The sequence below is a fragment of the Macrotis lagotis genome, chromosome 1, assembly GCF_037893015.1.
Source record: "Macrotis lagotis isolate mMagLag1 chromosome 1, bilby.v1.9.chrom.fasta, whole genome shotgun sequence".
Taxonomy (NCBI): Eukaryota; Metazoa; Chordata; class Mammalia; order Peramelemorphia; family Peramelidae; genus Macrotis; species Macrotis lagotis.
The window spans coordinates 448,403,849-448,416,431 of NC_133658.1; the positions used below are offsets into that span (position 1 = coordinate 448,403,849).

General features: G+C 34.0%; 1 protein-coding gene across 4 annotated transcripts in view; it reads left to right on the forward strand.

The window, feature by feature from the left end:
• The window catches only part of MIA2 (MIA SH3 domain ER export factor 2), a 135,238-nt gene that overhangs the window by 36,770 nt on the left and 85,885 nt on the right, over window positions 1-12,583 (forward strand). For 3 of the 4 annotated variants that reach the window (XM_074213431.1, XM_074213427.1, XM_074213430.1), the window contains one exon: window positions 2,590-2,666. In XM_074213431.1, coding sequence (XP_074069532.1) covers window positions 2,590-2,666 — 77 coding nt within the window. The remainder of the gene's footprint in view (window positions 1-2,589; window positions 2,667-12,583) is intronic. The other variant, XM_074213429.1, reaches the window with a different exon arrangement.

Below are 12,583 nucleotides of genomic sequence, written 5' to 3' on the forward strand. Positions count from 1 at the left end.
TCTGCAATAATTGTTGCTATACAAGCTTTAATCACTTTCATGATGGGCTTTTTTGCAATTGCTTGTCATGACTATTACAATATGGAATAACTAAATATACCATGAATTTCTGTTTCTTGTTGTCTTTGAACACATTACTAAACCATCTGCTCTAACTTCATTTCCTTTTCCAAGGAAGACTTAAATTACCTTCACATTTAACTATATCTTTCTTTTTTGGCATTTGGTTTTATATAGAGCAAGAATGTCAAGATCAGCATGACACAATTCCTTCAACAGTATTCCTACTCTTTAGTCATTAGACAAATATGTCACATTTAGAATTCTAATAATTATTATTATTTGTAGATTAACTGAACTCAGTGAATGTTAGCAACTTTGGACCCTCTTTTTTTGTCTTAATAGTATTTTTTCCAATTACACATAAAGATAGTTTCAACATTCAATTTTGTAAGATTTTGAGTTCCAAATTTTCCTCCTTCCCTCTTTTGCTTCCCCGCCAAGACAACAAACAATCTGACATAAACTATATATATATATATATATATATATATATATGTATATATATATATATACACACACAATCATTTTTCCATATTAGTCATGTTATAAAAAAAAAAGAATCAGAACAAGGGGGGGGAAAACTAGGAGAAAGAAAAAATAGAAAACAATTTTTTTTGCAAGGCAGTGGGGTTAAGTGGCTTGCCCAAGGCCACACAGCTAGGTAATCATTAAGCATCTGAGGTCAGATTTGAACTCAGATACTCCTGACTCTAGGGCCAGTTCTGTATCCACTGTGTCACCTAACTGCCCCCAGAAAACAAATTTTTAAAAAAGTGAAAATAGTATGCTTTGATCTGCACTAGACTCTATAGTTCTTTCTCTAGATATAGATGGCATTTTCCATCACAAATCTTTTAGAATTGTCTTTGATCACTGTATTACTGAAAAGAGTTAAGTCTATCATAGTTGCACCCAATGTTTCTGTTAATGTGTATAATATGCTCGTGGTTCTGCTCACTTCACCCAGCATCAGTTCATGCAAATCTTTCCAGGTTTTCTGAAATCTGCCTGCTTATCATTTTCTATAGAACAATAGAATTTCATTATTTTCATATACTACAACTTTGTTTAGTCATTTTCCAGTTGATGGGAATTGCCTCAATTTCCAATTCTTTGCCACCATAAAAAGAACTATTATAAAGATTTTTATTTATTTTTTTTTAGGTTTTTGCAAGGCAAATGGGGTTAAGTGGCTTGCCCAAGGCCACACAGCTAGGTAATTATTAAGTGTCTGAGACTGGATTTGAACCCAGGTACTCCTGACTCCAAGGCCGGTGCTTTATCCACTATGCCACCTAGCCGCCCCTATTATAAAGATTTTTGTACATGTGGATCCTTTTCCCTTTTTTTATGATCTCTTTAGGGTACAGACTTAGTACTGGTATTGCTGAATCAAAGGGCATAGTTTTATAGTTCTTTGGGCCTAATTCCAAATTGCTCTCCAGAATGGTTTGGATTGAGTCACAACTCCAAGAGTACATTAGTGTTGGAGTTCTTTATTCTGCTGCTGTCATATTAGAAGAAAAGGGCTAGAACTGAGGACTATTTTGTATTTTTCTCTTTTATTATGTTACCATTATCAACTTAATTATTCATCACCAAATGACCAGCCTACTGTAGACAAGTCATTTGGATCTTAGCTAAGACAGTCCTAAATGGAGCAGATATGTTCTGTTGCCAGTACTAACCTTATTGGCAAGGAGTTTGAGGGAAATTATAGTTTTTTCCAGGTGGAAAAAGGTATGAAAGGGCAATGGAACCTCGGTTATTAATAATAATAGCTAGCATGCTTTATAGTTTGCAAAATTATTTAGAAATATTATCTCATTTTTATCATTTTAATAACATTGGGAGATATTATTGTCCCCATTTTATAGATGAGAAAACTGAGGTGGAGAAAGGTTGACTTCCAAGAGTTTATTTTTTTCCTAATTCTTTATGACTGGCCACTATTAAAGAGATTCAAAACTGGACCCACCTGGAAAACAAAAACAAAGAACTGAATGGTAGAAAGTGATAATAGAAACTTAAAAAATTCTCCTTAGCTATTCAAATATATGGTCAAAAAATTAAGTTAACTACAATATTTAATGAGGAAGGACATCACAAAATTGAATCATTTCTACATAATACTAACAATGAAAGACAGCATCAATGTTCCCCCACACCTGCTCAACTTGAAATCCGGAATTCTTAGAGAGATATTCTTTTAAAGTCTCTTCAGATAGCTCATCACTTTATTTATTTATCTATTTATTTATTTAGGGTTTTTTGATTAAGTGGCTTGCCCAAGGCCACATGGCTAGGTAATTATTAAGTGTCTGAGACCGGATTTGAACCCAGGTACTCCTGACTCCAGGGCCAGTGCTTTATCCACTATGCCACCTAGCCGCCCGGCTCACTTTAAAACAACATTCTCCCAAATAGTAAGAATCATTCTCTCCTCTATGAGACAACTAGAAAAGAAAACTAGAGCTATAAATAATATAATTTGAAATGTAAACATCTTTTTTCCCCAATAATTAGCAGAAGATGTGCATGAGTCTCAGATACTTGATTTCCTTCAAATTAAAATTTATGACCTCCTGATTTCTTCAAAAAAGGTAAATATTCTTTTATATATATATATATCTATATAACTAAAGAAAAATTTCTCACAAGTGTGATTTCTAATTGCATGGTTTATGTTAAACACTTATTTTTCACTTTTCATCATGAGTTGTTGAACTGAACATAGGTATCTTTTTATGATGAAATTAAACTTAAAATAAAATTAGTTAGCCAGGAAGGAATACAAAATATTGAATAAACAATAACACACACATACACACATATACACACATATATATGAGTTTTCATTCTGTCCTCAAAGACTCAGATGTAAAAGTAACCATATAAATTCTAATCAAACTAATGTTAAACCTTATTTAGTATTTCTTTTATCTGACCTATTGTCATAGAGATAGCCAAAAGAGTATTTGAATTAATGATATAACTTATAGTTTCCTTCCTTAGCCCTTTTAATGAGATCTATTTTTCATTTTTTTGTCTGAGATTAGGATTGCTACCTCTGATTTTTTTATTTCCACTTAAGCATAATCTACTTTGCTCTAGCCTTTTACCTTTACCCTGTGTATATCTTTCTTCTTCAAATGTGTTTCTTGTAAACAACATATTGTAGGATTCTGCTATCTGCTTCCATTTTATGGTAGAATCCAGTCCATTCACATTTACAGTTAATTACAATTCTGTATTTCTTGCCATACTATATCTTTCCCCAATTATATTTTTCTCTTTCCTTTCCTCTTATCCCTCTTCACCAAGACCATATGAATTAGCAAACCACTTTTTAGTCACCTTAAACTATTTTACATATATGTTTAAGGTGAATTATTTCAAATTCATTTTTGTTAAAACATTTTGTGAGTTTCAAAGTTAGGCATTAAAAACAGATTTTTAACTCTGGGAAAATAAAAATTACTTATTAAAGCAATTTTAGATTAACAGAGGAAGTTGTTCTATAACATAAAACATTGTCAATAAATTCAAGCATTTTCAGGGAATGATTATACAAAAAAACGAAATATTTATCTCTTTAAGCAACAAAACTTTTAAAATTTAACTATTTTATAGGAAACTTTAAAAAATATATTGTGTCTTTTTTGCTATTCTTTCCCCCCCTCATCTCCCAAGCATAATTTATTAAGCAATGCATGCCAATTGCCTAACAAAGTGGGATTAGACCTCAGTTTAAGCCCAGATCCTAAGTACAGAGGAAGATAGACCTTCACACATTAAAAACAATTAATCAACTAGGGTCACCCAAATTGAATGAAAGACCAGGGACTCTTAAAGTTGGGAGAGGGAGAACAAACAAGTACAGTTCCCTGAACTCAGAAAAGGAGGTGTCCCACTGTCTCCATATGTCCACAAACAATCAAAGGACCATGGAACCAACAACTAATTAATCAATTTAAAGTCAGTTCTTAGACAAGATATATGAAATATCTGATATGTTCAGTTGTGAGAAAACTCCTTGCACCAGTCTTAAGAACTGGAAGGGGTTTCTGATCAGCATAACTTAGGTCCTTAGTTATTGCTCTCTACTTTCAAGGAGATATACTGCAAAGCTACCTTTTTTTTAATGACCCAAGATTATTAATAAGAACATAATTTTTTTCTATTATTCAGTGATACTTTCAAGAGCCAGTATCAGAATACTTTTATAAGAACATGAATTCCAATACAATATGAATTTACCAAATTTACCACAAGTTGAGTTTTAACCAAAAACTCAAGAATGGTATAAGCAAATACATTGAATAATCATTTTAGGAGAGCACATGTCCAATGAGTGAGTTGCACTTAATTTTCCTGTTTTAACTTTAGTCATATTTAGGGTGAACTAAAAAACCTCTAAGTGAAAAATGCATCTCCTTTTAAAACAGTTTTAAAATAGAGCCAAAGGCCATCCTTCTGAAATAACTAGTAATGTTGATATTTATTTTCCTTAAAAAAAACCTGTGATAAAGACTCATATCCTGGTGTCATAAATCTTCATCATTTGTCTAGATAGCCTCATAGTATTGTGAGACGTTAAGGGATCTTATTTAACATAGGTGTATGTAACTAGTAACAAAAACTAAGACTAAATACCTGCTGATTGTTATGGATTTAGAGGATGGAAGATCAAATGGCTCACACTTATATACTTGATTAAAATTTTTCTTGCTAATTAATAAGTACCTGGCATGATTATATTACAGTAATTTGCTATAAAGAGCATACAAGGACATAAAAGGATGTTTCCTTATGTAGTTAGATGTCTGTTTTAGGTAGAGGTCATTTAAACAGTCTAATGAGTCAGGTTTCAGATCTGCCAGGTGAGACATTTCCAAATATCATATTTGAGAAACCAAGTTAGAAAATCCAATCTCGTTGAACTCATTGAAAATTGTTCCCCCTTGGGGGCAGCTAGGTGGAGTAGTGGATAGAGCACCAGCCCTGGGGTCAGGAGCACCTGAGTTCAAATCCGACCTCAGGCACTTAATAAATTACCTAGCTATGTGGCCTTGGGCAAGCCACTTAACCCCATTTGCCTTTCAAAAAAAAATTGTTCCCCCAACTTTTCTCATTGCAAATATTCATGAACTCTAGGGTCGCTAGTCTCATTGGCATAGTGGTGTCCCTTTAATTAACATACCTGAGGTCAAACAGACCAATTAGTAGCTATATACATATACATATACATATACATATACATATATTATCAATATAGAAATTTCTTATAATCAGAGCTTCAGGTGGATTCAACTCTAGAGAGTCAGAGTATGCCATGTGATGATTATAATAATATCAGAAAAAAGATCTTAAGTAAAATTATAACTATTTCTATCAGTTGTTGCACATGCACATAAGAACTATGCTTTAAATGAAAAGCTATAATCAAAAGCTTGGGATATAAAAAAAAGTATTCCCAAATTGCATTTGGAGCTGAATTTTTTTTTATAACAACCACTCTTACAGTAAATCTGTTTGGTTATTAACCATGCTTAAAAAAGAAATACAGATCATAACTTTTAGAATTCTTTTAAACCATTAGAACACCTTAGTGTCTTTAAATTCTCAATATGTGTTATTAATTTCAAATGTAATAAAACAGTCATAAGAACAACCACACCAAGTAGGGTATCACATGAATTATTAGATTTTATTAAACATAGTCTTTTCATTATTATATTATACATAAACCTCTAAATCTATAGCAAGTTCAATTCATTGTTCAGAAATTTCAGGGATCCCAGAGAGGTACCATGACCTTTGATACTTTCTCCTTCTTGTCCCCACAAGATAATCAATTGTCAATTCCAGTTTTCAATATTATTATAGCAACTTTGAACAATTTACATGTTCACAAAAGATAACCAAATAATTATAGATGCAATACTTCTGAACCTTAGTTAAAGATGAAAGAAAGTTAAGGCAATTAATTAGAAGATTTAATAACATAACTGATAAAAACTTTTCACTGATTTTTTTCTTTAGTTTCTTTTGTGAATGCTAAAACTATAAACCTTAAAAATATAGGATTGAGATAAAACAAAGGAAAAGGGATATTATTAGTCTTCTTAGTGACTATGAGAGTTGTACAATATTAAGTTGCCCAATTGTAATCAATGCCTATCATCCTTATACAATATTATCTGATTAATTGTTATCTCTTCCTGGACTTGAAGCATCATGAAGGCAGGATCAGTCTTTCCATATTCTGACTATTTTCTTCCTGAATTTGTAATTAACATGGGGGAAATGCCCAGAGTCCTGACTTCTCACCCAGTGGCAAAGGTGACTGAGACATAAAGGCTGAATATTATCAAAGTAAATCAGCCTTTATTACCAGGAATTTTTAGATTTCAACATTTTCAATTCTTAACTTGTACAAATTTGTACATTATAACCAAGAAAATTACTTGAAACAGACCCATTATATAGAAGGTGATTTCCAATACAATTAAATACATGGAAAATTATCAGATATGAAGCACTTATACCTAATTAAGGAAACAAGGACAACTAACTGGCTTGCAGCAGGCACTTTACAATCACATGAAGTAAATACAGATGAAATAATAAGTCACAAAGTTTCAAATAGATACGTTTTCCCCACTTTATCTTACTGTCAAATAACAAATATCATCATTCTATTTTTATATATACATATACATACATACTCACATATATATGTATATATACACAAACATATATACATGTTCCCTTTTATAAACATGTGATGGAAGACAAAAGTTTCTCAAATTTTCTGGGACAAAAAACCCTAGCGAAATTGTTGACAATATTACCTCAGGCACTCTACAATTCACATAGCAAGCCTTTATAGTCTGATGAAAAAGGACTAAATCATTGTATGAAAACTTTATTCATTTATTCTGTTTACTATCAATAGCGCAATTTTAAATCCTCAAAGTTTAGTTTATGAGAGAATCTGTTCTTATACAAAGCTTTAGATTACTTTGGTTAGAGAATACAGACATTATAACATACTACTCACATTTTAAATGTCACATCATAGACCTCCAAAATACTCAAAGTCCCAGAGTCTCATTAATTAAAAGAGGTTGGATACAATTGTGATCAATATTAGATTAACATTATGATAAATTAGCTTATAGATGAAAATATTTCACAGAAAATGACCTTTACATGTATCTATCACATAGCTTCCAAATACCACTTTCTCTTGATTAAAATAATATTTTATTCACAAACACCCATACTTTCAAATATAAACAACCATACTGCAGAGACAAAGGGAGGCTCAGCTTTTCTAAGCCAGCAAGAACTAGGAGTAGCTCACTGAGAACTGAGGTGACATTTTAAGGAGACCATTAAATTAAGTAAAATTTACCAACCTTGGTGGCTTGAATTTTGAAGTAGTTTCATTTAATTAAAGGGATAAATAAAAAGAAATCATTCTGTTTTATAACAAGTATTGGTTAACAGTATTTAGTCAAATGACCCAGGAGGAATTTCCTTTCAAAGAATTCCAAGTCTCTCTTTCCAGATGAGAGTATTTCCTAAACCATTTCAGGTCTGGGTTGCACACTCCCAGAAAGTTCATACTTATATTTTGATTTATACTTCTAATACATATACATGTACATATATAAATATACACATATACATATATTTATGAGAGAGAGAGAGAGAGAGAGAGAGAGAGAGAGAGAGATGCAATTCTCAGCAGAACAAAGATTGCACATTTGTTCATTGTGTGGTGTTAACCATAATTTTCTTAGGCTAAAAATGAAATAACAAAAAGGTTTTTTTATCCATATTTGTTTACAGCACAATTTTAACTCCCAATTATTGACCAACACTTCTTAATATTAGAACATTTATTAACATCACAATAGCTAATCCAAATTGTGGATTTTTCACCTTAAAATCCTTTCAAGCTAATACAATACACACACACACACACACACACACACACACACACACACACACACAGTAATATACAGAAAATCAACCCTCATATGGTTATCTAATTAAAAATGTGATCATATAACTTTAATTCATTTCTTAATTTATGTAGTCCTGTTATTTTTCCCTTCAGAACTAGATTCTGAATTAAATCAAACCAAATCTGAATTTATAGGTTCTTAACTCCTGATTCATATATTCTTCATTTTTTTTTCCTGGGAGAATAAGGAAGTATCTTTTTTTATAATTCTTTAAAAAATTTTTTTAAGGATCTAGATTTGTTTTATATTATTACAATAATTTTGTTATAAGAATAAACATAACCCCTCCCCCCAGAAGATGAGAAATCTCAAGAATAATGACAGAGGAAAAAAAAATGTACTTCAGTCTGTGTTCAGATTCCAATGGCTCTGTCTCTGGGGTGAGTTGCTTTCTTTATCCACCAGAGAAGTTGCTTCAATATTTTTCCCACAGTTGCTATTACTAGCTGTATTTCCCTCCACTCTATTACTCCCCACTCTCATTCTATTTTCTTTCTCCTTTCATTCTGGCCCTGTCCAAAAGTGTGTTATATCCAAGTACCCACTTCCTCAATCTTCCCTCTCTTCTGTCACCTATTTCCCCCCTACCCTCCCCCCATTCCCCCTCATCCCATCCCTTTCTTCTAATTTTTCTCTAGGGTAAGATAGATTTCTATACCCTATTAAGTGTGTATGCTTTTTCCTCTCTGAGCCATTTCTGATGAGAATGAAGGCTCATTCATTCCCCCTTGGCTTTCCCTGTTCCACTCCATTGAAAAAGCTTTTTCTTGACTCTTATGTAAAATTTCTTAACTTCTTCTTCATCTCCTTTCCCTCCCTCCCAGTACTTTCCTTTATCACCCATTGACTCCATCTTTTACTATATTTTACCATTATGTTCTGTTCCTTCCTGTACCCTGAAATGAAATGAGAAAGTTCATATGAGTTACCAATATCTTTGTCTCATGCAGTAATACAAACAGTTCAACATCATTAAGTTCCTTATAATTAGCTCTTCTCATCTGCCCTCTCTATGGTTTACCTGAGTCCTATACTTGGATCAAACTTTCTGTTCAGCTCTGATTGTTTCAGTAGGAAAGTTTGAAAGTCCCCTGTTTCATTGAAAGTCCATCTTTTCCCCTGAAAGAGTATATTCAGTTTTGCTGGGTAGTTGATTTTTGGTTGTAAACTAAGATCTTTTGTCTTCTGGAATGTCATATTCCAAGCCCTATGAGCCCTTAATGTAGATGCTGCCAGAGCCTATGTAATCCTGAGTATAGAGCCACAGTAGTTGAATTGTTTGTTTCTGGCAGCTTTTAGTATTTTCTCTTTTATTTGGGAGTTTTGGAATTTGGCTATATAACATTTCTGGAAGTTTTTCTTTTGGGATCTCTTTCAGGAGATGACTGGTGAATTTCTTCAATTTCTATTTTACCCTCTGCTTCTAGGATTTCAGGGCAATTTTGCTGTATTATTTCTTGAAAAATGAAGTCTAGGTTCTTTTCCTGGTCATGATTTTCAGAGATCCCAATAATTTTAAAATTATTTCTTCTGGATCTGTTTTTGAGGTCAGTTGTTTTTCCAATGAGATCTCACATTTTCTTCTACTTTTTGGCTTTTTTTGGAAGAGTTTTATTTCTTCCTGCCTTCTTACAAAGTCATCAGCTTCCTTTAGTTCCATTCTGCATTTGAAGGAGTTGTTTTCTTCAGAGAGTTTTTTTATCTCCTTTTTCAGCTGGCCAATTCTGCTTTTTAAGGCATTTTTTTCTCCTCATTTGCCTTTTGTTTTGCTATTTCCATTAGACCTAAACTGCTTTTTAACATATTATTTTCCTCAGTATTTTTTTTTTTGTATTCTTTCACCAAGCTGTTGATTTGGTTTTCATGATTTTTCTGCATTGCTTTCATTTCTCCTCCCAATTTTTCCACCACTTCCTTTAATTGCTTTTCAAAGTGTTTTTTGAGCTCATCCATAGTCTGAGCCCATTTTCTATTTCTCTTGGAGATTTTGGATACAGAAGCTTCTTCCATGGGACTAAAGTAATCCTCTATGGCCAGATTCTTCTGTTTTTGTTGTTTACTCATTTCCTCTGCCCAAGACTAATTTACAGCACTTCCAAGGCTTTGGGTGGGTTTTGGGGACACTCCACTGGGACTTTTATTCCTCCAAGGTTTTATGCTCTCTTGCCTGTGCTTTGATATGTAGATGACCACAGCACTCCCCTTTGCCCTGGAACTAACTGTAAGGAGGGGCCCTGTTTGGCTATCTTAGTATGGAAGCCCAAACTGCAACCTGGATCTGAGTGTGGGCAAATAGCAGAGCCCCCAGAGAGAGCAGAGAAATTTTTGCAGTCTCCCTTGACCCCTTTACCATCTGTGGGCTGTGTTCTGGAGATACAGGCTGGTTTCCCCTGATTCTCACTTCAGGTTCTGTGGCCAGTGCTCCTTCACTCCACAATCAGTAGCAGAATTCTCCCCCCTCCCCTCAGGCTGTTCCCAGGCTGCACTTTGACTGGGGCTTTTTCCAACTCCCAGTCCTGGTGATACATACCTTTCCTGTGTAACTTCTAAGTTATCTTGGCCTGGGAAAAATGTATCACTCAGTGTTTCTGTGGGTTCTGTCCCTCTAAATTTTGGCTAGAGTCATAAAATTGATGACTTTTGGAGTTTTGAGGGGGAATGGTGCCTTCACATCGCTATCTTGGCTCATGCCCCCCCAGAATCTCTTCAATTTTTTTTTACAAAACAAAACAGAAAAAAACTTCTTTTTGCAGTTTCTAACTGAAAAACAGTTAATAAGAGAATAAGATTTTCAGTTTTAATACTTTATTCTGAAACCAACATTTAATTATTTCATGGCAACTCACCAAACTAACTCTGTTTCATGATGCTGGGATTCCATCTAATTCAAACATAAGCAAATCCTAAGCCATTTTAGATCTTGATTTCACACTCTCAGAAAGATTTCATTACTTTAAAAAAATAATATAGAGAGAGACAATTTTTAGTAGAACAAAAATTGTGTACTGGCATCCTGTGTTATAAGTCATCTTGTTTTTGAATATCAACAGTTTTGAAAAATCCACTGGTTGGGGAAAAACAAGTGGGATAGCCATTATTAAAGCATTCCATAAAGCTTGTGCATTGATAAAGTGCCTTTGCTGATCTATATGAGCCACCCAATCTGTCTCCTGAAACTCCTCAAAAGTAGCTTTAAGTTTGGTCTTTTTTGTTTGTTTGTTTAAGCTTGGTCTTTCTGAACTAGTTCTTTGCCTCTCCTTTTCCAACCAAGGTTATGGTTAACTGGCAAATATCTGGGTGATAGAATTGCAGAGTAATTTTAAATTGATCACTAAAGCCTATTGGATCATGATGGGGGTCAGGGAACTCTTTCTTTAAAGTTTGAATTCACCTTTGTCCCATGACTTGAACTGATACTGTGGGACAGTATAAAGCTTAATATCTGATGTAACCCATCCTTCTCCCTCTGTAGTTGGAGCATTCTGAGAGCATAGTCTGTCACTTTAAAAGGATAGATCCCAATAAGGTCAGGATTTGGGATCTTTTTTGGAGATGACAAGAAGAGGAGAGGTAGCAGAGACATAAGAAAGAGATGAAATAGAAGGGTCAATGGGAAATATTGGAGAATAGGAAGAGGAGATAGAATAAAGAGATGAGATTGAAGAGTAGGAAAGGGAAGAAATGGTGGAATAAGGAGGAGATGAAGTAGGAAAGTAAGAAGAGTAGATGGGATGAAACAGAATAAAAGAATAAATAGAACTATAAGAAGGAGATGAGATAGGAACACAAGAAGAAATTGAGAAGCAAAGAGAAGAGGCAAAGGAAGCTTTAATATTGAGGGGATAAGAAGATGGAACAAAAGAAGTGGAAGAAATTGGAGGACAAATTGAAGAGGTCACAATAGGATTAATATTTGGGATAGAAGGAAATTAAACAGAAGAGGAAGGGGAAAGAGATTGGGGATCAAAGAGAATAGGGAATACTACTGGGATAAGGATGAGGGAAATAGAAGGAGGAGAAAGAAGGATTGGCTCATAGAGGAGGAGAAGGTAAATGGGAAAAGAGAAGCAGAAGAACAAGGAGAAGAAAATGAATGAGAATGAGGAAAAGAGAAGGAAAAGGAGAAAGCATGAGTATTGAGTAAGGATGATTTTCAGGAGGGGGAGGAGACAGAGGCACAAGTTCCTTAAGACTAGGTAGGGTGGGATAGATGGGAACAGATGGCAATGGGATTTTACTGGGATGTAGAGTAGGGCTCAAGTTTGCAAATGGGATGGATTCAGTAAAACCAGAATCTTGAAGAGGAAGAAAAGATAAAGACAATGAATAAGGGGGAGGGACAGAAACTGAAGGAGGTAGACAAGTTGGAGATTTTGGAGAAGGGAAAAGAGTGAGGTTTGAAAGCTCCGATGGCTCAGTAGAAGGAGAAGCTGAAACTGAGACTAGAGGAGAAAAATAAACTGAAGCAGAAGGAAGGT